The sequence below is a fragment of the Dermacentor variabilis genome, chromosome 8, assembly GCF_050947875.1.
Source record: "Dermacentor variabilis isolate Ectoservices chromosome 8, ASM5094787v1, whole genome shotgun sequence".
In the NCBI taxonomy this organism is placed as follows: domain Eukaryota; kingdom Metazoa; phylum Arthropoda; class Arachnida; order Ixodida; family Ixodidae; genus Dermacentor; species Dermacentor variabilis.
This window is the reverse complement of record NC_134575.1, coordinates 10,162,599-10,190,240: the sequence shown is the minus strand read 5'-3', so window position 1 is coordinate 10,190,240 and position 27,642 is coordinate 10,162,599. Positions and strand designations below refer to the sequence as shown.

Genomic DNA, 27,642 nt, shown 5'->3' with positions numbered 1-27,642 from the left:
CCCCTTTCCACAGACTCATAAGCTAAATAAATAATAAACCAATGAATTATTTAACCCTCATTCACCATTCCGTTAAAAGGCCTGTGTTTTCGATGCCTGGGAGAGACGCCGAAATGGCGAGATGCCTGTGAGCCGAAATTATATGTTCAGGTTTTATGTAGCAAATTATCTTGTGGTTACGCAGAACAGAAGTGGTCTTACTTGAACATACAGAAGTAATGTAGGTCATTTCACGGGTACTTTCATAAATCGTTTGCATCTGTATGCACAATCATATCCGGCAGGAGATCGACTCAACCAAAATCCTGACAGCCACGCCAAACCCCGAAAGTAAGGGAACTTCGCTTTAAAGCCCGCAGTGAACGAATGTGGGGCATTTCTACGTACCTCATGGGATGACGCGCATCCTGGAAGCCAAAAACGAAGCGTCTTGTCAGGCAAGCCCGTATTTGCGATGGTGCAAAACGCGATTCAGTCACGAGCACTCGGTTGCGTCGGCGTTGCCACGAATCCTAAGCACACGAAACTGCGGTGACGTGATAAGGAGAAACGTTTTTTTATGCGAAGTCGGCAATAAAATAAAATTTCACACTTGTTTGGTTCCTCTGCATAGAATATATTTAAAGCGATTGACGAAAGCTTCAGTTAAGATCGGTAGCAACCAATGTATTGGATTTTTTTTACAGCGAAGCTGTATATGGCTAGACAATTCGATCGGCCGTCCGTCTGTCACCTGTGCGCCGAAGATTCCTCCGGCAACCTCATGCGCATGCGCGATAAAAAAAAGAGAAAAAGAGGCACGCGATTGGCTGTGTCAGTAGTGACGTCGTTGCTCTCCGTCGCAGCCGAGTGCGCGCGCAGCAGTTTCTTTCCAGCTCCGGAATGGGTAGGCCACACGTCATACGTACTCCTGAGGAGGAGGCAGCTTTCGATCAGCAACGCCGCCAGCAGAACCGAGAATGAGCTCGTGTGCGCCATGCCGATGCAGCAACCCGGGAAGAAGAACAGGCTCGTGCAGCCGAGCGCAAGCAGCAACTGCGTAATGAGGATCCAAGCCGTCGTGTAATGAACCGTCGGGATTAACCCAGTGATAAACACCGGAACCACACGTTTCAGCTTCTCTGGTTGACCATCTGTACGGAGTGCTTGGGCAGTGTGTTTTTCTTTTTTCCTTATGTGCCCTTCTGCCGCTGAGTTTTCATCTATCCCTCTAAGTGGATACGCGCCACAATTAAGGGTCATCATCATCGTCAGTTCGAACTCTTCGAACGAAGCCGTTGGAGTGCACAATCGGCAGCTGACTACGTTCTTTTTTCTCGTGTTGGTTTCTAGACGCGGCGACGGCCGTCTGCCAGTAATCATGTCACGCGTTTTCTTCCTGCGGTCTCGTTCGCCCTCCATGACATCGCTGAGGTGAGCACTGCGTATTCCTTCTTGCTGTCGCAATAAGCAACTGGCGTCCGGGTCAGATGTGATCTCACCCTGCACTCAAGCTCTGCGACTCGACAACGGATGAAACCGTTTTAAGAGCTGTCGAAACCTTTTTACCGTCGTTTTAGAGGTGCGTCACGAACCGACGTTCATGTATTGTCATCTATGTCTTTTTGTGTGTGCGTGTATTCCCCGATTTCATTTTTCCTATTTTCTCTACGTCTATTTCTTTGTAACTTTCCTCTCCCCGGTCACTTTTCTTCACGTAAATCTATCTTACGGCCGCGGGGCAGTTCAGGCGTCCAGTAATGATTGAGGCAGTTACAAAGCCCGCGACCTTTCATTTCAGTGCCTCTTCTCTTCTAACATGGAAGTACCACTATTACCACTGCTACCAACCATAACGCATCAACCAAAAAGAATCTGCGGAACCGAGGAATCGATTTTCTGTGAGTGAAAACGACAAAAAAATAAAATTGCGGCATTTTGACCTTCGGAAACTGCACAGTGGCTTACAAGGGACGCAGTAGTGTGGGATTCGGGACTAATTTTGACCACTTCGAAGTCTTTAACCTGCACACAAAGCGTATGCGATACGGGAGCGTTTTTGTGGACGGTCACTGAACCAATGACTTCGTGCTCAACATGCCATCTACACAGAGTGACCTGTGGGCAGCAATTATATGATAACATTCGAGAAGCTTCAATACAAAAAGGCGCCTCTTGCGCTGAACGCCAACCGATAACATCTGTTAGCCGGCGAGAGACGTTCACCGAGGAAGATAGGCAAGTACGCGTCGCAATACAATTGCTTTCCCATCCACCTGTTGCTACCGACTTGTCTTTTATAAAAACGCAAAAACAGTTTTTTTCAGTAACCCGCGACAAGATGTGCTCTGTAGCAAGTGTTGTGCACCCTTGCACATAGAGCGTTGTATAAAGGATATTAAAGTTTGCTACGCTTACGTTGCCCCATAATGACATGGCGCCTAAAGCATACATTGCGGACGTTTATTGTTATATTTATTTATTTATTTATTTATTTATTTATTTATTTATTTGTTTGCTTGTTTATAATTGTAAAATGAGTTATTTACTGTTATTCAACTATGTGAACCGCAGAAGTGCGAGGAGATGGTTCATACGATGAATTGCATGGACACACCAATACGATGGCGTGTCAAGTAGACACATTAAAGGGAAACAGTGATTAGCTTATGCGGACAAAGTATTCTTTCAAGACAATATGTTCATGGCTATATTGCGCTCAGTTTTACACAGACGATATCAAGGAAGGACAGGACGTGGGCGAACGTAGCGCACTGTTCCATTTGCGTAAATATGCGCTCCGTCCGTCCACGTCCTGTCCTTCCTTGATATCGTCTGTGTAAAACTGAGCGTAATATAACCATGAACGTTCACCGACTGGCCCCCTTCATTGCTTTACCAAGGCTATATATTTTAATTTCGCGATGATAGTGGCAATCGGTTGGTTGTAACAAGAAAAAGATAAGGTCAAAGGTTTTTTTCAATCTTTAGTTTGCCGCCGCAATCCCGGCGAGAGAATGTTACTCTGACGTCAGGATATTGAAGTATTCTTTTTCTTTTTGCATTTGGGGCGTTCTTGCTCAGAAAATATTCTTGAAACTTGTCACGTTCGTTCTTTGATTCTTCTAGAAACCCGATGCAGTCCACATTTAACTAAAACAGTTAACTAGGTCCAAGGAGGCGCTGTCAAACTCCACGAAGTCATGGGGCTCTGGTGCGGGAACTTCAAGGTGGCGTCGCCCCCCGCCCTTCCTGTTTGCGCCATTTCGGGCTTACTACGCATCATCTCGGAATCATCATCAGCATCAGCCTGCCCAGTGCAGTACGAAGGACTCTGCCATCGATCTCCCATCAACCCTGCCTTACGCTAGCTGATTCTACGCTATTCCTTGCACATTTCGTAATTTCATCACGCCACTTCATTATCCGCCGTCCTCGACGGCGCTTTTGTTTCCTTGACATCCATGCTTAACTCCAACAGACCGTCTGTTATCTGCGCTACGCATTGAATGGCCTAACCAACTACTTGCCAAGGTTGAAGACAGGGTGCGTTGGTATAGCATATAAGAGGTTGGATTGCGCAACATTTTGACGAGACACACAGAAGATAAACACACCACAGAGCGCTCTGTGGTGTGTGTTTCTCTTCTGTGTGTCTCGTAAAAATGTTGCGCAATCCAGCCTCTTATAAACTAACTAACTACGTTAATTTTCTTTCCCCTAATAGCGACTGGAATAGCGGCTAAGCCCCGTTTGTTCAGCAATCAATGATGCTGTGCTCTCATCTTTTAAAGTTACGCCTATCACTTGTCGTTCCATAGCTTGTTGCGTGGTCCTGAGCTTCTTCTCAAGCTTCTTTTTTAGTCTCCAAGTTTTGTCCCATATGCAAGTACCGGTAGAATTCGATGTCATTTAGCTTCTTATAGACGTTTTCATCAAGGAGAACCGGCACTTACTCTCTGGACTGAATTCTGCGGTTTTTACATGCCAAAGCCACGATTTGATTATAAGGCACGTCGTAGTGGGGAATACAGGATTATTTGTAAACTAGGGCATCTCTAACGTGCCCCCAATGCGCGGGACATGGGCGTTATTGCATTTCGCCCCCATCAAAATGCGGCCGCCGCAGCCGGGATTTGATCCCGTGATCTCGCGCTTAGCAACGCCACACCATAGCAACTACGCCACCGTGGAGGGTGCTCTCTGGATCTTGGCGCGGAAGCACAAAGGCACGCGTGGTAGCGCCTGCAATGCTTTTGCGCACGGGGTCGAGGCTCAGTTACCACAGCCCAGAGAACATTATGGGGAACGCCCCGGGCGTTCACGTGAAGAAGTTCTACAGGGGCGCCATAAGCTTTGCTCCTCGTCACACACGTACAGGCACTTTCACGCGTTGTCGTGCAGCCTACTCGACGACCCGGTGCGGCGGCGCCACCAGGCCAGGGTGGTCAACCACTGGAAGGAGGTCTTCGTCTCGTTTCTCCTCCTCGCGTCTTTCGTCATGGTCCTGTTGTTCCTCACGGGATGGAACAAGAAGATGGTACGCCGGCCTTAAGGCCCGACGCTAGCCTAGTAGGAACTATCCTGCTGTCTATGGACAGCGCACCGATCCTTCGTCGGTAGCATGTTTGAGAGCACCAACGCTTGTGCGCGCAACCGCTGATGTGGCGCTAATACCATGCAGCCTTCCGCGGCTTCACGGTAATGCGGAAGTAGGCGCTTCCTCATTCAACGATTCATTCAGCAAATGTGCTTCTATGTGTGCGTGTGTGCGTGTGTGTCAGTGTGTGTGTCTTTGAAATACATAATTTCTATACTTCTCAACAGGTACAACTTCTATAATGAAACTTTTACGTTTTAGTGGCCACTTCAAAAGTTGGCTGATCAATTATTGATATTACTTACCTAAGCTCATGATGAAACATTTCGAGTTTCTTAAGTGAACAGCGAACAACACTTAGTTCACTGCACTTCCGTAACTTAGGCGTGCATTTCTTTTTTTTTAAGTTTGGCACGACTTGGGTGAAACACCGTGTATCACCTTCCTAAGAACAAAAACAAACAACCACTTGATAATCAACTATCATGGCGAGTTCGTCTTTTTGTTGTCACATACACTCTGAGAAAGCTTTACAGTCATTGTGGCGGATGTTTGACCAAAGCAATAATCGTCATACGTCTTTCGCGCGTCTCCTTTATTTAACACAGCGTATGCCCCTTGACAACGTCACAGCGATTAGTTTTCAAAGAGGGAAACGCAAGCGATATATGTAGATGGCGATTATTGTTGCGGGACAGAGATACGCTTCACAAGTTGAATACTTTAGAATGCAACTAGCGAGGCTTCCTTTGGCCTCTCAATTTGTGCGGACGGCTGTTAGGCCGAGTCAGCTCGGCCATCCCGGGGACAATCGGCAATCAAAGGCTGTAACTCGGTGAGCCAATTGTGACATCTGCGCACGACCCTGTGTCATCAAGGAGCTTTAATGTGGTTTGTAAAGTGGGCCAATCCTGGAGGCAGTTCAAAACAGCATAAGCCAACCGCCTCATCGCATGAACTATTATAGATGCAACCAATATACCTACCTAACCAACATACTCCCCTAGACTAAAATACTCGTCCTCGGACGATTTCTGTCCAATTTCGTTGTATTTTCGATTACGTGTCTTTTGTTTTAAGTGATGTGAAGCCTATATTCCTCGGTGTAGTAAAAAGTTATTTTGTCTGCATGTTATATTAAACAGCTGCTGCAAGCATTGATGAATAAAAACCAAGTGGAAATTTTAAATATATATTAGGCCTACAATCTGCTGACGGAAGTGAACATATGTACGTATAATTCAATAATTCTTTGATTTCATTCAAATATTTTTTTTATTTATTTACCAATCAATTAATTTTCTGCCTCCCTAAGGTGCTAGGACTATGAAAGAAGTCTGGCGGTGGTCTGCAGTGCAATGGCACCGCGCCCACATGCCTCCTAGAATTGGATGACAGAGATATTTCGATCGGTCTCCCCAGCAGCGTGTCCCCAGCAACTCTGCTTGGAATGCTATCGTTTGTTTTCGACAAGCAATCGCGAATCGTTTCTGTCCCGTTCATAATTTTTTTTCAGAAAGTTGATGCTAAAGCAGGTCTCCCAACTTCGCGAGCTTCCAAAGATCCCACTTAGACACTCTTGCAGGCCTACAGAGGCTCATTTTCAGTTGCCTAAATATGCTAAGTCTGCATAAGTTTGCAACACTTGTGTGCTGTTTTCTTTCGTTGCAGACATCTGACACGAAATCGTTCCGGGGCTCTCGTCAAAGGGGTCCCTTTGGTATTCCCGAGACGGCCGCACCTCAGGACGAAGAACTGGCGAGTACAGTTTCGCATTCGGAAGCGAGTACAGAACCTTCCCTGGTGTCACACTAAAGAGGCATTTGCACTAGGAAGCGTTAAGAGGTATTTCGTCTTTTCCCTGTGCAGAGTCGTAGGCTTTCGTAGGCTACCTCGGGCGACTTATTTGCCATTTGTATTGCAATACCTCGATTCCCTGCACTCTTCATCTCATTTACCTGCAATCCCCACTGACTCAGTGGAATATTTTCGTAAATATGTTCCACTTACGTTGTGGAACACATGTGAAACAAAATTAAGCATTAATGATTAAATGCTAATATTAGGTGGGATTTCAAGTCGTCTATGCAGCTTTGCTTTTCAGACCTCTCTGCCTTCACTTTTGTATGGAGATTGATTGATTGATTGATTGATTCATTCATTCATTCATTCATTGATTGATTGATTGATTGATTGATTGATTGATTGATTGATTGATTGATTGATTGATTGATTGATTGATTGATTGATTGATTGATACTAGCAGCGACGAAAAGCTGCACCAAAGGAAAAGCCTACGTTCAATGAAATACATGCAGCGTACACTCACAACTATATAGTCGTTGACAACCTAAAAATTCTGTACAAGCTCCACCCACCAAAAAAGATGAGATGCACCTTCTTCCATCTGAAATAGAGCCGAGACACCTGGAGTCCGCTCACGGCCTAATGACATTCATGTGCTAATGTAAATGCTAGGCTTCCTGTAAAACAAACGCTCGTTGTTTCAAGCTAAAACACTACCTTTGACTGAGCACTGATGTCAGAATCACTCATAATATGCGCATTTCTGGACACGTTCAGATTTCAGCTTAAAGCCATTGAAACAAATAGAGATCTGCGTGGAGAAAACAGCCGTTTTAAACAGGCAAAGCTTCTTGGCGTCATGAAAATAGGCGACCCTAATAGGCTGGCGCATCTAGGCAAATGGTGTTTGGGCTAGACAGCGTATATATAACCATTTATTTTCAGGTTTTCACCAACCATAGATTAAGATTCTAGTGGAGGTAACTCTGACTATACTCACGCACAACTTTTTGTGGGTATGCCGGCAAAGCTACAGACGCGAAGTGCGCACACGTAAGACTACATGGTAGTTAGCGCCTAAAAGTAATAAATGCAGAATGTAGTATATTGTAATACCTTTAGTATTGGCGGGAAAGCGATGTGCTATGTAATGTTCGCCGTTGTTTTCAGCGACTCACTGAGGACAAGATAGCCTGCACGTTCAAAATCGAGATCCAATGAAAGAATTAATGCATCCGCTCCGCTCCCCCCCCCCCTGTTCTTGAATGGCACGTCGTTCTCAGGCTTTTGTAATACGCTCACAGAACAAGGGTTGCGTGGATTACCATACATATCTTCTACTCAGCCTCTACAATGAATTCCGAGCAATAAAACATTTGTCTTAAGAAGAAATCGGGATTCCCTCAGTCACTAAACATATTGTAGTGCCCGCCTCCACGGAAACAAGCATCGTACAAAGAAGTAATACACCCACAAGTGTCACAAACGAAAATTTGGGCCTACTTGGTCTTGCATAAATATAGGTAAATCACAGCACAATAAAGATTAGGCAAGACCGCAGAAATAAGACACACAGTGCCCTCTGTGCCTCGTTTCTGTGGTGCTTCCTTGTCAATAATGCGCTGTCATTTAGCTATGCTTAAAAACAGTGTAAGTTTTTTTTATTGTCTAAAAAGAAGCGTCATCTAAAGCATGTTGTGATGAACTAGGTTATGTATTCTTTAGTTTTGCTTGTCATAGTGCGAACCAAGCCATACCATTGCGAAAGTTTCTTGCTAAACACTTTGCTTTTCAGCCGTTGTGGAGCTGTAAGCGGGCAATACGAAACTTAAATTGGTATCAGTAAAGTGCGGTCTACAGTCAAGCGCTTTTACAGCGATCGCTACTACAACGCAATGGCATGTATAGCGAAGGAATATTATGTTCCTGTTCCATTGTTAGCTGTGCAGTGCGCGACTTCTTACAACAAAGTGAACTGTATAACGAATAATTTCTTGGGGCCCAAGCTCTTCGTTACAGAGGCGTTCGACTGTACCTGGCAATCTGACACAAGCGCAAAATCTCCGAACCCGCAGAGTTGTCTGCTCAACCGCCTAAAGTCATCCGCGTGCGTACACAGCGTCTGCGTACTCGTCTCACCTTCATCTTCGTGGCAAAAGTAGAACATTGTATGTGTATATCTTGTTCTAAATATGTGCCACTTTCTGTATAAATGGAGGAATGAATTGAATAATGAATGCGCTAAGTCTATGCAATATTTCAGCGAAGTCGAGACAACAGTTTAACCGTAAGAACTGTTTACACGTGTCTCTCTTGCTTCTTGACCCTAAGTAGAGGGCCTGCAGGAATAAACCGAGTAAATATTTGATAGTGAAAATATCGCGTTGATTCATTTTCACTGAACTGTATCGCAGACAACGGAAGAAGTTGTCCAGAGACCGCTCGCTCGGAGAGCCATGGAGGCACCGCAAGACAAGGTGCGGCGTAGAGCAAGGCCACATGTCGGTATGATGACGCCGGCTCTTGACGCTGAGACGAATGAGGTAGAGCCGGTGACGTCAGCTGGACAGGTGGAACAGCAGCAGGAGCAAGGAGCAGGTGAACATAAGAGAGAGAGAGAGACAGACAGACAGACAGACAGACAGACAGACAGACAGACAGACAGACAGACAGACAGACAGACAGACAGACAGACAGACAGACAGACAGACAGAGACAGACAGACAGACAGACAGACAGACAGACAGACAGACAGACATGGCACCTTTGTATCAGAGCGGTGGGAGAAGGGGAGTAACAGGTGTCGCCTTGCCGTAAGGAGAAATTTATACGTGAACCAAATCCATGCCCCGTCAACTCTACTATCTATCTGTTCCAGGCGGCGAAACTTACGCCGCGCCACGTCTGGCGACCACAGAAGGCGGTGAAGCCAAGTGCAACACTCCACTGTGCCGCCACATGAAGGACTGGTTCGACGCGACGGTTGGTAGCCAGGCGGACCCGTGCAAGGATCGGAACACGTTTGTATGCCACGCGTCGGTCGCATTCCCCAGCTTTGACCTCACCCCACCCAAGGTTTGTGACGCTCGCCGTGCTGTGCAAGTCAGGGGATTTCTTTGTTTCGATCACATACTACTCTTAGATATTAAATTGAGCGCTTGCAGCAAATTTTGCCGGGGCAACTCCTCGTGCAATATCCGACTGTACTTTCGGGATGTCTCGTTCTAACGAAATCGCATTATTAGCTGTTCACGACGTCTGCAGTGCAGTTGAGTGCCGCTTGACTCCGCTTAGCACGAACTACGAAAGCCGCATAAGACAGGTCCATGTAGCGTACACTGCGGCTCTTCGCATTGCTTCGTGCTAACTTGGACACTCAGAGTTCTAAGGCCATTCTACCACGTGGCTGCAGATCTTTGTGGTGGTGACTTTATTATACGATCATAAACGGCAGCTGCTGACAGGCGTCATCAAAATCTCGCACTGTTAACCTGTGTTTGTTGTTGAGCGCAAGTATACTTCAATGTTCTACGTTTTACGGGACTCGGAACAATCGGAGTGCCGTTCCCGCTTTACTATGGGTCCTCAGTGGGGCCTTTCTGCTTTTAACAAAATAGCTCCTATAACGAAGTCTCTTTTCCAATTCATTATAGCGAGGGTTTGCTGTAATTCAATGAAATGGAATAACTTCCTTTTACAATGGACACAGAAAGAAGACATTTAGAGCACTGTGTCGAAACAAAACTTTCTTTCGAATAAAGAGGGATATATAAGCATAAAATTGATAATATACGTGTGAAGCGATCTGCAAATAGCAGATAATCAAATAAATCAAAACGACAAAAAAAAAACAAAGCGTAGGTTTCGTCATCGGCCTTCAAAGTACGCAATCGCAATCTCGTGCTCCAACGTAGGCTTTCTATTCTTTTCCTTCTTGAGAACCCATTAAATTCAGATGTCGTTGAACCCTTGTCTCGACTTCATATGTATGAGTATCACCCTATTACTTACAAATGTAAATGTCATCTGATAAACCCCCTTCCGGTGGTTGCCATCAATCTCTAAAGTTATTTTGAACTAACGCGTTTCTAATTCCTTTGTTTAGCACGCGCTTTTGTCTCTCTTGCGTCATTTACGCATTGTCAAATTGTGAGCATCACTTTGTGCAAATGACAATATATTTAGCACCGGCTGCTAAATGATTCGAACGCCGATATATTGCAACCAAACATTAGACGTCTTACAGACGTCAAATGTTTATAGCGGATGAGGTGCGTTGAAAAAGAAAGCATATTGTGGAGCGAGGCCTTTATTAACAAAGTTGACATAAAAGCTGACGACGACAACGACGACTATTATTATTATTATTATTATTATTATTATTATTATTATTATTGATACAGTGGACGATACATTTATGCACCATCATCAATTAATACGTACAAACTGCGCAATATATTCTAAGGAAAGTTAGTTGGTGAGCCCTATTAGCAACATGTGGCAACCATCCAGGGGAACAGGCCAGACGACGCAAGCTTCGCAAAAAAGCGCACAACCAGTGAAGCAGACGGCCTGGAACTCATGAAGTCATGTCTCGAATACGCCTGGAACCCGGCAGACGGCGTGCAGGACGTCCTGTCTTTCTTGCAACACTTCAACCTGGACCTGCGCCGCATGGCGGACGATCCCGCCGAGGATCCGCTTCACCGCATGATGCAGCTTTCCTTCGACTACGGCGTCGGCGCACCGGTTTCCTTCTCGCGGAAGTACGACGTCACTGCAGAAGCACCTGCTCCTTTCGCATTAGAAGTAAGTATTTGTTTTCGAAGCTCTGAGAATTCGTCGCGATGTGAATTGAGATCGAAAAAATCCCCGCGTTTAAGTTACCCTTTGAATCCCATGCATCAATATATTAGAGCAAAAATTTTGTTCCCAGGACACTCCGGCTATCTGTGTAAATGATTTTCGGTTAATTTTCCGTTAAAGTTTAAACCTTTTGTTTATCTGATGTAAATTTTCGTTATCCTAGTACCACAGCTGAAGATGTAATTTAAAAAGTTACCGAATCTAAGATAATTAGATAACGGATGGCGATGGCTACTCGACCATCTAGTTTCCACTCTACTGAAAGAAGGAATAGAGAAGAAAGCATCGTAACACTTCTTCAGTCCTTTTTTGGTAATGTGCTTCTCTTAGAATAGATCACCCAGTATATGACACATTAAACAATGTATCTGCAGCCTATTTCAAAATAAAGTTTTCATGTTCATTGTTACAGTCCATGTCATCGAAGATAGTTTTATAAGTGTATGCGAATCGTAAATCTTAGTTATTGAAAAAGAAGCTATTTGGAACCAATTCTTTACTCCAGAAACGGGATTTAAAGCACGTTCATGTCCATCTTCTTCGTGTTTAAGATATGTTGGGGATATTTGATGTTCATAATAAACTCAATGAACATTGCAATTTGTCTTACAAGGTAATGCCGGCTTCTTGTGATGACTCATTTGAAGAGGCATAATTGATATATCTTCGGCAAGCGGCTTCCTTTAACCCTGTCTCTTCCAATTAGTTGCAGGAATTATAATGCTTATTAATCATAATTCAGAAATATCCTACACAAAAAGAAACAAACAACAAGCATCAAGATTAATGTCAGAAATAACTATGATTAGTTAACTGGCTTACTCACTCCCGCAGATAAACATATTATCTCGCTCGTATTTCCCGAATGTCCGTGCGTCGCATACGCCGATATTAGGCCTCGGTGCGTATCTTTGCAGCATGCTGCCTAGCATGCCACGAGCATAAAGTGTAATAAAAGTTATTTTAAAAGATTTGTGGCCACACTTGGCGCCTTTATAAATGTGGATGAGGTCCAGAGATACATACGCTACCTGCAACCTCTCGATTTGCTTGCAGGTTATGAAACAAGTAATTCGATGTGCTGCTGAGAACTCCACTCTCATCTTGTTCTTTTAATTCTTGCCTTAATCATAGAGAATCACAAATTATAGATTTTTCACTTCGATTACAAAACCGGGCAGAGATGGTTAAGCTGCTCGAAAAAGAAAAAAAAAAGCGCTGTCGGTGTACTGCGTGCAAATAACGTTGCTTCGTTCGGGCCAGATCACCCTGAACCCTGAAGTGAAGGAATTCGCCAGTGCCCTGCAATCGCTGGAAGAGGACGACGTTGACGACTTCTACCAGTTCCTCCTCGCCCACTACGCTCTCGTGGATGACGCGAACGTGACGGAGCAGCTTATGGATGCGGACGAACAAAGTGAGTCGGTGCATGGCCTCCGGGATTCATCACACGCCGCACAATCTTGGAGGCCATCATTCGTGCAAGGTGTTCGCACTTTTCAGCGCCTACAGGTGGCGCGGCGGATGTTCACCATGGTCTAGCACAGTTTAGCACAGAGAAATTGGGAATTCTGATGTTTGATGAAGAGACGAATAATTAGGGGACATCAATTAAAGAACAAGTCATACCCATAGCCAAGCAATATAAACACCTGGGCGTATGCATAGACGAAGGAAATACTCAAGCTACCCCCAAGATAATCTGAAAATGAAGGGGAAGTCAAATGCGGCAATAATTATACATCAAGCGCTTTTCGGCTACAATAAATATAAGGTGGTGCTCAGAATGCTGAAATGAGTGATGGTGCCAGCGCTAACGTTCGCAAATGCTATTATAGGCTCAAACTCTGGTATGGTATCGGTGTTGCAAGTTGACAAAAGATCGGTAGACTGTCTGGCTTTGGGAACCCAAGGTAAAACCACTAATGAAGCAGAGCAGGGTGAAATATTTTGGGCCTATTTTGATGTAAGAGAAGCGCAGAGCAAAATTGGTCTTGATGAAAGACTCATTTAGTCGATCAAAATAAATGAGCGGATGAATTGCACAACTATCTGCACTTGAAAAGCGGGGACACAGAACACAGGCAGAGAACAGAAATGTAGGCAATCGAGTAGACGGTAATTGAAAGCGTAAATAAGAAAATGGAAATCATCAAAACGATAGTGACAGAAACATAGGCAGCGAACTAGATGCAAAGAATAGAAACAAAGAAGACAAGGATTTACAAGAATGAGAAGAAATAAATTAGAACGTATACTCTTCACGAAAACACAAAGGGAAGTGCTTTGCTATTTGAGGTTCGAGCTGCTTGCCTAAGGAAAAAACATACCAGAGCATATGCACATCCTAATGGAATGCGAAAGGATTCGCCCTTTACACCTGCAGCTTACACCTTACAGAAGCACTTGTACTTAAAGTGGACGGAAGCATCAACCAGGCAGCAGCCGATATAAGAAAGAGAAATTTAGTGTATCGGTGGAAAAAAAAAGCAGGGAAGAGCTTGCTAGGACCGGATCTGTTACAGGCTATGGTAGATATATAACACATTCTTTAGCAAACAGTGCTGATAACGGGGCGCAGAAAAGAGGCACAGGACACAGTTGCAGAGTTCCCACGAGTACGTTTATTGCGCGAGCACAGAATATATAGGCAGAGAAGTAATAGTAAATAGATAAATGGCGTGAAACCATGAAAAGATAGACTTGACATTGCAGGTGGGTGGAGATTGGTTATATTTGCAGGTACGCAATTTCTTTGTCTAGTAGCTGGATGGATTGGATGGTGAACTTATGCGTGAAGGACCATGTTGGATGATGGCAAATGCTCTGATAACTAGATATAGAAGTTTTAAGCCAGTGAAAAGAGGTTTGTACAAAATGCTAGAATAAAAAAAAACATGTTGAGCATTACTGGTTAGCTCAAGCAGACTAGGTGCCTATTTATCATCGCTCCGTTTTAAAGTTAATTTCACTAAGTCATCATCATTATCATCGCCATCATCATCTTGGGAAAAGAGGTGATGAAGGGGTTAATAAGAAAGCGCGTGGATTCGGAGATGCTGCTTCGCTCAGCACAATTTTAGGTCGTTCTAAATAAACAGACAGTTGTCTCATTGAAAATGGTGTTTGTTTAATGGCTGCCACGTTGTATGTTGCGGAATAAAGGAGACCGTATTCCGGTAGGGCTTCCTTGCAGGCAAGGAAGCACTGTAGAAGGTGCGCCATGTACGATAAACATTGAAGTTAGAAAGAAAACCGTGCTGTAAATGCAGTGCATTTCTCCCACGTTTCCTAATGTCTGGGTTCTAATATCTATTTGTCTCGTGCAAGAGTAGGCGCCCAGCAGTTACCTGAAAGCTGAGCACGGTTGTACTATGCAGTTAACGAATGTAGTGCGCTGGTGAAGTGGCTCGCTGTCATGCTGCTAGCTAGAATATAGAGTGCGTACAGCAATAAAAAACACGACCGATAGCGTCACTTTAATTGCTCAATGCTCGTTGATAATGTCAGTGTCACAAGTAAATAGTTCAGTAGTGTCGAGTATAAGACAACTAGCTGTGTCCAGCGCGCATTGTCTCGACCGTCGCTTTGGCCGACTGGTGCGTTGGTTTGTTGTACAGCGCTTTTGAGAGAATCATCCTGTTGGGGCCACAATTTCTACAATCCAGCCCATGCATGTCATGGATCAGGAGATTGAGAAATGTGCTGAGTACAATCCACCCCTCTATACGGATTTGAAAGATTACGAGAAAGCATTTTATTCAGTAGAGATACTAGCAGCTATAAAGGCATTGCATAATCAAGGTGTACATAAAGCATACATGAATATCTCAGCAAATATATATGCAACGTACACAGGTACTGCCATTCTCCACAAGAAAATGGAAAAATCCCGATGAGGAAACGGGTCAGTCGACGAGAACCAATCTATCCAACATATTTCCAACAGGAAATGAAGCCAAAAAAGCATTCGGGTAATTATCTGTGGTTGAAACTGAAATGTAGAATATAGGGAAAGAAAGGGAAATGGGTGTGTCGACGAAAAGATAACTTGTCACTGGAGGGCACCGAACCCACAACCTTCGTATTGCGCTATATTCATATCAGGCCAATGCTATTCACGGCACACATAGAAGTAGTATTCAAATTTTAGACTCGGAATGGATTAGTAGTGAAGATTAGTGGCGAATATCTCAGCGGCCTACGGTTTGCAGATGACAGTGACCTGACCAGCAATGCTGGGGATGAATTGCAACAGATGATTGGGGACCTAAGGCGAGAAACTGTAAGAGCAGGGTATAAAATTAATTCGCAGAAGACGAAGGTAATGTCCAGTATCCTGGCAAAATAACAATTCACGATTGGCAGTGAGCCTGTATAAAACCTTCATAAGGGCATATTATCTAGGTCAATTACTCACAGGAGAGCCTGTTCATGAGAAGAGAAACTACAGATGAATAAAAATGGGTTGCAGTACATATGGCAGGCATTAGCAAATCATCATTGGGAGCTTACCAGTGTCGTTGCAAAGAAAATTGCACAATCATTGCACTCTACCGATGTTTTCATATGTGGCAGAAATTGAGATTAACAAAGAAGCTTGAGAACAAGTTAAAAAACGTGCAACGAGCGATTGAACTAAATATGCTAACTGTAAGTTTAGAAGGCAGCAACACAGTGGTGTGGATTAGCGAGCAAACGGACTTAGCCGATAATTTGGTTGAAATCAAGAGGGAGAAATGTAACTCGGCAAGTCACATAATGCCTAGTACAGATACTGGTGGTCTGTTACTGGGGGTCTGTTAAATAATAATAACTGGTCTGCCAACTGGTGATTTCTTAGCTATAAAATGGGAGCCAAAGGAAGGAAAGCGCAGTTGAAGACGGCAGTTAACTACGTAGCGGGACAGAATTAAAAAAATGTATATCTAGCAATCAAAGATTCATAGGAGAGACTGTCCTGCAGTGGACATAATGATTGGCTGTTAAGGATGATGACGCTGTTGATGATCTTGATTATGACGATTGCTCTTTTGAGATATGTGGTTTGTTCTTTCTCACCGTTTCACCGTTTCCTTGAAACCTTCAGCGTCGAAGCCCATGTATTTGCGTGGTGCTGTAGGAGCACTGGGCTTTGAGCACACGTGTATGTGTGCATGTGTGGGTGTTACATGCGTCTGAGATGTACAGTACTTCTGCTTCGCCCTTCGCCTCCTTTTATGGCTCTCATTCAGGCAGGTGTATGGAGAACAAATCGATAATAATGCTCGGCCAATAATGCGCATTCCGAAATTGATTCAAGCATGTGATATACCTGTTTCCCTTACCGTTGCGAGCCCAAAAATAACATGTAAAAGAACAAGTAGGGACGAGCTACTGATTCACTTTGTAAGCCTGTAATTTTTTACCGGGCACGCAAAGCTCGAGTACAGAAGTGGCTTTTGCATTCGAACCCCGTTGAACGACAGCCGCCTCAGCGAGTTGCCGAACCCACAACCTCCGGCCCAGCAGCACAACGTTGTAGCTACATAACCACTTCACCGAGTTAATGAATGTGGCTGCTTATAACACGTATTTATTTGTTCGCTGGATCCAGTTTCAGAGTTCATGAACGGGGAAGCAGCTGGCTCCGTGCGACCACTCAGAATGAATGTCCGGGTCCTCTCCAACTCTACAGGCATCTCGACAGGTGCGTTTCTATAGAAAAACCTCTGTTATGCTACTACTGGGGCCGTACTCATGATCGCCCACTTTAAACAATCATTTCTTTACTAAGTCTATCGTTTCCGGGCACGTTTTCTTCATACCACGACGAAGCCCTCGAGATGGTACGTCAGTGTGACGTCACATATTTGAAAGTAGTAATATGACGTGGTTGCGAGCCGTCGTGGCACAGGAAATGTTTGTTGGTCCTTTCAGGATGAATATTCAAGAATTCTCGCTATTACCGCTAAATAAATAAATAACATCTCACATTAGGTTATACGAAGATGAGTGCGTCGTTTATATGGACATAGAAAATGATGATGATGCTTTCCTTTGAAGGCTGACCTTGACAGAATTCTTTATTGGTAGCGGAAAAGGCACATGAACCTCAATACCACAAAATGTAGTCACAGTCACTTCAGCACAAAGCGAGTTAACATTTTTTGCAACTGCCATCTTGAAAACGTATTAATCGAAAAGCGGGATCAGGCAAAATACTTGGATGCTTCTTTTTCTCATCAGAGCTTAAATAAAAAAAAAAGCACGTGAAGTACGTCACCTTAAAATCACGGTGTGTTCTAAACTTTATTCAAAGCTCCGCTGGAACTTAAATGAACTCAATATTTTTCTAACCCGAATATGCTTCTTTGGTCTCGGACCCGAACACTAAAGTTCTTATTAATGAAGTGGAGGCAATACAATATCATTCCCTACGTTTGGTGACATATTCCTATTGCTATGATATCAGTCAAATTTAAGGAGCTCTGTGTCATGGTACACTCTGAAACTTTGACGCACCTTTTCTAGATGTTCATTCCTAAAGCAGATTCCCTGTGTGGAGATGACAAGTGATCTTCAGCCTTTCCCACGTACAAATCTAGAAAAAGGGACAACAACAAGGAAATCTGAGAGTATTCATGCCGCCCATCTACATTTCAGGGGTCATTTCTTTGACAGATAATTGCAAAGCGGAACGCCCTGCTTGACACTGTTGTATCCGCGCCTGGTAAAATGTTTGCAGCTGCGTTCTGGTTGCCCTTGTGCAGAGCTGATCATAATTTGTAACTGCGGACATAGTTTGTTTTTTATGCAGCTGCAACCACTCTATGCATTTTATCTATATTTTCGTGCTTACCCATGCATTGTCCATGCTTCTGTTTCTATTTGTTTTTCGTTGTTGTTTCTTTCTTCTTCTTTTCCTTTCAGTTCTGATTCTGCTTCGTTTTGTACTTTTTCTCAGTCTAAACACCCCCCCCCCCCCTTTACAATGATGCATCAGGGCGAATGTAGGCCCGCCAATAAATAAAATAAATAAAAATAATATAAATAAACATGACGTTTAACCAGACCCGAGCAGGCGCAATCGAAATCTGTGATGTCATGTCGATAGTTATTGTGCCTTTCTGGTTTACTAATGCTCCTCTCACGGCAATAGTTATCGGTTTGCTATTACGGAAGCATCAATGTAATAATGCAGCCTAATTTGACATTCCGATTTACACGTCCTGCATCTAAACTGGCGCTAACAGAGCACTATTAAATCTGTTTATACTGACAAAGTGTTATTTCAAAACTATAATATTGTTTGCCTGTTTCTTTAAAGAAAATTTTATACCTACTGAAGAAACAAAGCTTCCTCTATCTGAATTTTGCGTTCAAATCACAAACACACTATGCGTAAGCATCACGTAGTGAATTTCTATCTTCTCGTACAGAGCCCAATTTGACGCAAGAAAAGCTTTCAAAGCTTGATACGTTAAGTATCTCCTTCCTTGAGAAAGCAATTTAGCCATTCTTGAACGGTACAAAAATAGACCTGAGTAGACATTGAGAGAGTTTGAGATATCACGGGGCTTTAGAGCGGGAACGCAAGGCCTGCTTCGATATCAATTGGTCTTTCGTTTCTTCCTCTTTCTCGTTTACATTTTGTGGATTTTCTAGCTCGTTAAGCCTATTATTGGCGGTAACAGTGCATTGCTAATGAATATCCGTGATTCACTAATACCGCTCAACATAACCTCTTTTAGTCGCTTATCGCAATTTAATGACATAGCGAATTTGATCTCATTAAGCAAAACGACGCACCTAAGCAAGAAAAACCCTGATTCTGACGTCATGCGTGGTCATCCAGCAAGAATGCGTCAGCATGTCGCCATCTCAGACATAAGACAACGCTTTGCCGGTGGTGGTTTCATCGAGGCTGGATACTTAAAGAAATTCGTGCGGCTGCAATCATTCGAGTGCATAAATTGAAGGAACCATCTCTGCAGTGCTGACTGTTTGACAGAGTGCCATAAGAAGCAAGATGGTTGGGGTTGTCAAGTCTGAGATTGCTAAGTGCGAAGACGTGCGAACATACACGCATTGTTTATTGCTAGAGGCCCGTTGCACTTTCAACGAGTCTACAAATTTCGCATGTGGTAGCAAACGGCGTAATTTTAGATGTCCTTATGTAGCACACAAGTAGTTATAACTGCAATTCAAATGTTTTTCTTCGGGCAGAAAAAATTACGCCATCAGGGGTCATCATCTCTTTAGCGTACATTTAAGTTACCATACAAACAGGCCTGGAGTGCGGCCTGATCCCGGTGACCAGAACCGGTAACGCGCTCTCTCACCAGAGCAGGATTGGCCACCCTGGTGCAGTACTTGGCCACAACCTCCCATATGAATGCAACAATCAAACCCCGGCCCTCAGTCCCCAGCAGCCGCGAAGCAACTGACCACGGCGGCGGTCACATCTGTGATGCAGCAGAGGGTGCTAAGAATACCTGGCTCCGGACAGGCCGCCATTGGAATCTGAACCTGGCAACGTTCAACGTTAGAACGTTATGTAGTGAGGCGAGTCTAGCAGTGTTATTGGATGAATTAGAGGATAGTAAATGGGATATAATAGGGCTCAGTGAGGTTAGAAGGACGAAAGAAGCATATACAGTGCTAAAAAACGGGCACGTACTGTGCTACCGGGGCATAGCGGAAAGACGAGAACTAGGAGTCGGATTCCTGATTAATAAGGATATAGCTGGTAACATGCAGAAATCCTATAGCATTAACGAGGGGGTGGCAGGTCTTGTTGTGAAACTTAAGAGGTACAAATTGAAGGTAGTACAGGTCTACGCCCCCACATCCACTCATGATGACCAGGAAGTCGAAAGCTTTTATGAAGACCTGGAATCAGCGATGGGTAAAGTCAAAACAAAATACACTCTACTGACGGGCGACTTCAATGCCAAGGTAGGCAAGAAGCAGGCTGGAGACAAGTCAGAGGGGGAATATGGCATAGGCTCTAGGAATAACAGGGGAGAGTTATTAGTAGAATTTGTAGAACAGAATAATATGCGGATAATGAATACTTTCTTCCGCAAGTGGGTTAGCCGAAAGTGGACGTGGAGAGACCGAATGGCGAGACTAGGAATGAAATAGACTTCATACTCTGCGCTAACCCTGGCATCATACAAGATGTGGACGTGCTCAGCAAGGTGTGCTGCAGTGAACATAGGATGGTAAGAACTCGAATTAGCTCAGACTTGAGGAGGGAACGGAAGAAACTGGTACGTAAGAAGCCAATCAATGAGTTAGCGGTAAAAGGGAAACTAGAGGAATTCCGGATCAAGCTACAGAACAGGTATTCAGCTTTAACTGAGCAAGATGACCTTAGTGTTGAAGCAATGCATGACAATTTTATGGGCATCATTAAGGAGTGTGCAATAGAAGTCGGTGGTAACTCCGTTAGACAGGATACCAGTAAGCTATCGCAGAAGACGAAAGATCTAGTCAAGAAACGCCAATGTATGAAAGCCTCTAACCCTACAGCTAAAATAGAACTGGCAGAACTAAGTTAATCAACAAGCGTAAGACAGCTGACACAAGGAACTATAATATAGATAGAATTGAACATGCTCTCAGGAACGTAGGAAGCCTAAAAGCAGTCAAGAAGAAACTAGGAATAAGCAAGAATCAGAAGCATGCGTTAAGAGACAAAGCCGGCAATATCGTTACTAATATGGATTAGATAGTTCAAGTGGCTGAGGAATTCTATAGAGATTTATACAGTACCAGTAGCACCCACGACGATAACGTGAGAGATAATAGTCTAGAAGAACTTGAAATCCCACAAGTAACGCCGGAAGAAGCAAAAAACGCCTTGGGAGCTATGCAAAGGGGGAAGGCAGCTCGGGAGGATCAGGTAACAGCAGATTTGTTGAAGGATGGTGAGAACATTGTCCTAGAAAGACTGGCCACCCTATATACACAATGCCTCATAACCTCGAGCGTACCGGAATCTTGGAAGAACGCTAACATAATCCTAATCCATAAGAAAGGGGACGCCATAGACTTGAAAAATTATAGACCGATCAGCTTACTGTCCGTTGCCTACAATGTATTTACTAAGTTAATCGCAAATAGAATCAGGAACACCTTAGACTTCCGTCAACCAAAGGACCAGGCAGGAATCCGTAAAGGTTACTCAACAATAGACCATATTCACACTATCAATCAGGTGATAGAGAAATGTGCGGAATATAACCAACCCTTATATATAGCTTTCATTGATTACGAAAAAGCCTTTGATTCAGTCGAAACCTCAGCAGTCATGGAGGCATCACCGAATCAGGGTGTAGATGAGCCATATGTAAAGATACTGAAAGATATCTATAGCGGCTCCACAGCCACCATAGTCCTCCATAAAGAAAGCAACAAAATCCCAATAAAGAAAGGCGTCAGACAGGGAGATACGATCTCTCCAATGCTATTCACAGCGTGTTTACAAGAGGTATTCAGAGACCTGGAGTGGGAAGAATTGGGGATAAAAGTTGATGGAGAACACCTTAGCAACTTGCGATTCGCTGATCATATTGCCTTGCTTAGTAACTCAGGAGACCAATTGTAATGCATGCTCACTGACCTAGAGAGGCAAAGCAGAAGGGTGGGTCTGAAAATTAATCTGCAGAAAACTAAAGTAATGTTTAAGAGTCTCGGAAGAGAACAGCAGTTTACGATAGGTAGCGAGGCACTGGAAGTGGTAAGAGAATACATCTACTTAGGGCAGGTAGTGACCACGGATCCGGATCATGAGACTGAAATAACCAGAAGAATAAGAATGGGCTGGGGTGCGTTTGGCAGGCATTCTCAAATCATGAACAGCAGGTTCCCACTATCCCTCGAGAGAAAAGTGTATAACAGTTGTGTCTTACCAGTACTCACGTATTGAGCAGAAACCTGGAGGCTTACGAAAAGGGTTCTGGTTAAATTGAGGACGACGCAACGAGCTATGGAATGAATAATGATGGGTGTAACGTTAAGGGATAAGAAAAGAGCAGATTGAGTGAGGGAACAAATGCGGGTAAATGACATGTTAGTTGAAATCAAGAAAAAGAAATGGGGGCATGGGCAGGACATGTAATGAGGAGGGAAGATAACCGATGGTCATTAAGGGTTACTGACTGGATTCCAAGGGAAGGGAAGCGTAGCAGGGGCCGGCAGGAAGTTAGGTGGGTGGATGAGATTAAGAAGTTTGCAGGGACAACACGGCCACAATTAGTACATGACCGGGGTAGTTGGAGAAGTATGGGAGAGGTCTCTGCCCTGCAGTGGGCGTAACCAGGCTAATGATGATGATGATGACTAGCATAGAAACAGCGCTGTTGGCGTGTTCGTGGGCTCTACACGTGTCGCCATCGTATTTGCACAACATTTTAGTAGTCCCAAACGTTGTGACAGTGAACACGGGAGCGCGTGCCCTATGGTGCACGCAGAGCACTCTGGCGAGCGGCTAGCACAGTATCGTAGTTTGTAGATAGGCGGATGGCATTCCCTGATCATGCTTGCGCATCGTCGGCAAAATTCTACTGCCAAACTATAATCAGTACACGTGTGCATGACACCATTTTCAGATTCGATGCGGTGGTGACAGTAGCAGGCGACGCGCGAACGCATAAGGGAGTGCGTCTGCAAACGCAAACAAACTACGACAGTGCACTAGCTCCTCGTAGAAGTGCTATGCGTGTATTAGTTGGTATGCGGTCCCGCATTTTCTCTCATAAAGCTTGTGAATGTATGCTTCAGTGTTGTATATGCACGCATTCGTGCATCGCAACCTTAGTGCCTTTAACTCTCCATCCATCGGACTGATCCAAAGTGGTCAAACAAGGATTATAGTTAGATCCAATGTATTGGCAAGGGGACTTGTATTTCTGAAAACATCTTGCTTCACGTTGGCTACAATTATATTACTTGTTCCACCGCTTTCAATCACTTCAAGCGCTTCTCTCTGAACTTCTCTAGAATTAATTATTTATCCCATACTATCGGCCTTCAAGTAACACCTTAGGCATCAATGGCTACACGTAGTCAGCGGAGTTTGTATACGTAATTATAATTATTGTTCAGCAACAGCAAGCAAATATCACAACGATGAAAAAGTATAAAAAGAGAAAGTAAAGGATAGCAGACGCGCGATGTTGCCGAATGACAACTCGATGTTCAGAGAAGCAGTTTCTGTTAAACAGGTGGAAGAAGGGTATCAGTTGCCTATAAAAATAAATTAAGGGGTTTTACGTGCCAAAACCCTTGTCTGATTATGAGGCACGCCGTAGTTGGGGACTCCGGAAATTTGGACCACCTGGGGTTCTTTAACGTACACCTAAATGTAAGTTGCCTATAACTTAATCGCATGCTTAAAAAAAAAGAGAAACATTGCCCGTATGTAAACATTGCCCAAATATAACGCTTACGAGCAGTTCTCAAGGAATCTTTACATAGGCAGTAATTTCTCCACTCACATTTTACTACGATCGTCAGAAAATTGGGGGGTCAGAAATGGCCCCCCCCTCTTAAAGTATATCTAGGTTGTGTTAACAGTGAAATGGTCCAGGGCAGCGGAGTAAATTCTGCGTTGTTCGTGCAACACGCTTGTAAAGCTCCGGTACGCGTGCATACGTAATTTACTGCAAAATTCGTTATCAATCCCGGCACTATGAAACATTGTTCGTAATTTGCCCTTACTGCAACTACATGCCTTGTATGCAGCTACCACAACAATGCAACTACATGCCTTCTATAAAGCATGAAAATTCAGAGAACGCGAGTATTCAGTAGTCACTTGCAAAGTGCATAATTATTCTCTACATTTTAAGCTTTCGCCACACGTAACCCATAGAGGGTCGCGCCTCCTATATATCATGAAAATTTAGAGAAGGCCCGTATTCAGTAGTCACTTGCAAAGTACATAATCATTCTCTACATTTCAAGCTTTTCGTACACCTAACCCGTAGAATGTCGTGCACTTCTGCAAAGTGTTGTTTCTCAGCCATTTTTAGTCCTCCCATGAATATGAGGAAACATGGAATCGTTTCATATAACGCCTCTAAACGGGCCTGAAACTAGGAGATAACAATGTTATTTAATGCCTGATTGGCACGCACATTTGTGCACACAGTCGCTGGCTGTTTCCCCTAACATTCCTCACATTTGCTCAAGATATACACATCGTGAATGATCTTGTTCAGCTAGAAAATTGTAGAAACTGGCATATAATGTTTTCAAGGGCTTCTAGTCACATTAACAACCTCACAATAGAATGCCTTCAATAAGCGCGAATAATAAGCATAGCTCAATCACATGGTTTTTCAGTCGAGTAAGGAAAAAAACAAAGCAGAACGTGTAGAGCTCAGAAAAAGCATTGGAATTGTGTTTGAGCAAAGCTGTCAAGTACGGTAGCAAATGGAGTCGTTGAGCATGCAGCTACGCTAGCGGTCGCATTGTTCCACTTCCGAAACAGTGCTTAGGAAGAACGAGTTTCTAAGAGTATTCGTGTAGAATAAAAGAATCGCTGACTCTGATATGTTCGGAATGTGTCCTTCGTGCGGCAGATCGGTGGAAGCAGCTGTTTGCTCGGTTCGGCTTCTCCGAGTACGCCGTGAACGAGCACGTGACTGCGAACGAGCAGGCTCTTGCCCTGGTGGCGTACCTGTCGCGTCCCGAAGAGAGGCTGGCCATGCGGCGGGTCCTGGCCTGGAACGTTCTGCGCTACCTGGTCGGACCCAAGGCGGACGTCGTGGCGGCGTTAAACTGGACCCGTGGTGAAGAAGTTCCATCCAAGGACGCGGTTATGGTGAGGATCGGCTACTCTAGGCAGAAGTGCCAGCTCCCTCGAGGTTGCGTTCTAACACTCTCCGTAGACAGAAAAGTACACGGCTAACCACACAGTGGTTATCTTAAAGGGGCTTTGAAACACTTTTTGAACGTAGTAAGAAAACGCTGCCGATCTGTCATAGCAGTTGTGAACATGTGAGCCAAATATTACTGCACTGCATACAGCAGGCAATTTACAATATCTTATCCAAAATAGCAATAAAAATCGCTCGCTTTCGCTTCCACAATGCCGTCATATCGAAAGCAGCTGGCCGGCCAACGCTGTTGATTGGCTGATTTCGTGATGGCGAGAGCATCATCACTAATACATAATTGTAATTTTGACTTGAAAACGAAAAATGCATATATATGCGCCTTCTCAATAAGACGGGAAAATCATTTCATTTTTGCATTGCGCGTAGCTGCGTCTGCTGCGCATGGCCTCCGAGATAGGAGGGAAGTGCTGCGTAGCGTAGCCTACGGCGGCCGCCAAAGTGTGCCGCGAAGACCCCTTTCGCGACCACGACACTCAAATTTTGGCCGGAGCTTTGCCCTGTGGGCCTGTCCCCTGTGTAGCTTCCAGCGCGCTAGCGAATACGGAGAGAGAAAGTCGGGTACCGGTGCGATTATCCCCCTTTTTTAGTTGAAGGAAGCCAAAACTTTTTGCGGCATGAGACTGGAGATAACATACTTTAATAGTGAGGACATTCTATGATTGTTTAGAAAAGTGTTCCAGCACCCCTATTGGTCTGGTTCATGTTCTGGTGAAGCCCTCAGAGAATACAAATTCATGAAGGCGGCATCGAAGTGAAGGACGATTTAGGCTACTTTGCTGTCCAAACAAGATGGCGGCTCAGCAGGAAGCTTGTAAACTCGACTAGAAGGTGATGTGGCGCACAAAAATCTTAGTCAAGCATTTCTATCCACCTAATATAAGCTACAATGTGTTTTTCGTATGTTCGCACACGTTAAATTCTAAAATACAGCTATAAGTTTCTCCCTCCTCTTTTTTGTCGACGTCATCTGGCGTCACCTCGCAGTGACGTCTTCTAGACACATACATTTATCGTGGCTCCAAGCTGACCTATTAACTGTCTACGTAGGCAGTCTCATATGCTGACAAGGAATTGAACAGACCCTGAGCTGTCTACTAACAAACCGCTGTCACAACTCTCATGCGTCATCTCGCACGTTGTGCACCCCCCTTTTTTTTTTCTTTTCCTCTCTACTGTAAACCAGAATCGTCAAGCTAAATGTAGGCCGTACAGTGGCTTTGCCTCAACAAGTCTATATCGACGGCGGTGCACCCTCTACAGGAGTGTAGGGCAATGTGGTTATTGCACCCTTACTGTTAGTTTTTACCTACTGTGCCCATAATTCTCACTTCTTGTGACCGCCGGCGAAGCCTCCCTCCATACACAATGCCCTCGCACGAGACCAACTTTGCACAAGCAAACAAGCTCAATTTCCCTGAATGTAGACCGTACAGTGGCTTCGCCTCAACAAGTGTATATCATTGGCGGTGCAGCCTCTACAGAAGTATAGGGCGATGTGGTTAATCTATTGACTACACTGGCGCGACTTGCATCTGTATTTCAGTCTTTAAGGTTTCACTTCGTTGCGCGATAACCACCCGTTACGCTGTTCCAGTTTCAATTAACTTTGTCTATTTCTTGCTTCATAGCGCAATCTACACCAAAATATACACAATATTGCCACGTTAGCAACGTTTTGGGGCCGCCAACGCTCATATTTGCAAATATATTTGTAGGATTCAGTGGCAAGAGACCCTTCCTGCCACAGTGCTAAATGCACGTAGTAAAAGTGCTGCATATAATAACACAGCTGTGCGTACGTGCTTCTACTACATTATTCAGTATCATCATCAGCAGCGGCACCAGCCTACTCATGTCCACTGCAGGACGGAGGCCTCTATCATCGACTTCCAGTTACACTGTTTTGCGCCAGCTGGCCCGATTGTATGCCCGGTCGTGGCTGCCCTCGACTGCTCTTCTCTTGCACCCATTAGGGTAACTCTTAGACTCCGCCAATTAACTGCCGTACACAAAGAACGGCCATCGCAGTTCCTGTTCATAATGTGAGCTAGAAGATCGCTAGCCCTCTAATCCACACCACAGTTTTTCCCTCTAAGTTAAATGGCAGTTGTATTGGGCCGCAGTACAGTGCTGACACCCGATTTCAAATCACCGGAGCGCGGCACTGCGAGCTGTATGTGTGCACCGAACCCACCGCATACGGAATCCCGTATGGTCGTTAATAAATACCCGCCTCGATGCTTACGCAGCCAGATTGGCAGGTCGCCGCATGGTCGCTGTTGTCGATGTGCTGCCAAGACGCCAAGTAGGCGGCATCAGAAGACGAGAGTGTTGTGAATATTGCACGCGTAAAGTCAATATGTGCCTTATACGACGGATATTTTCTTTATAGCCAACGCCGGAGACGAAGTGTCAGCGACTAGTAGAGAGACTGAGTGGCTTGCCGCGAAGGGTCTTCGACTTATTCGAAGGTGAGCTAAGCTTCCCTCGTGTTTT

General features: G+C 44.4%; 1 protein-coding gene across 1 annotated transcript in view; it reads left to right on the top strand.

The window, feature by feature from the left end:
- The window catches only part of LOC142590823 (uncharacterized), a 50,815-nt gene that overhangs the window by 17,069 nt on the left and 6,104 nt on the right, over positions 1–27,642 (top strand). Inside the window, exons 2-10 of the mRNA XM_075703226.1 lie at positions 4,384–4,519; positions 6,251–6,337; positions 8,800–8,983; positions 9,264–9,460; positions 10,898–11,194; positions 12,515–12,668; positions 16,848–16,940; positions 24,829–25,070; positions 27,539–27,617. Coding sequence (XP_075559341.1) covers positions 4,384–4,519; positions 6,251–6,337; positions 8,800–8,983; positions 9,264–9,460; positions 10,898–11,194; positions 12,515–12,668; positions 16,848–16,940; positions 24,829–25,070; positions 27,539–27,617 — 1,469 coding nt within the window. The remainder of the gene's footprint in view (positions 1–4,383; positions 4,520–6,250; positions 6,338–8,799; positions 8,984–9,263; positions 9,461–10,897; positions 11,195–12,514; positions 12,669–16,847; positions 16,941–24,828; positions 25,071–27,538; positions 27,618–27,642) is intronic.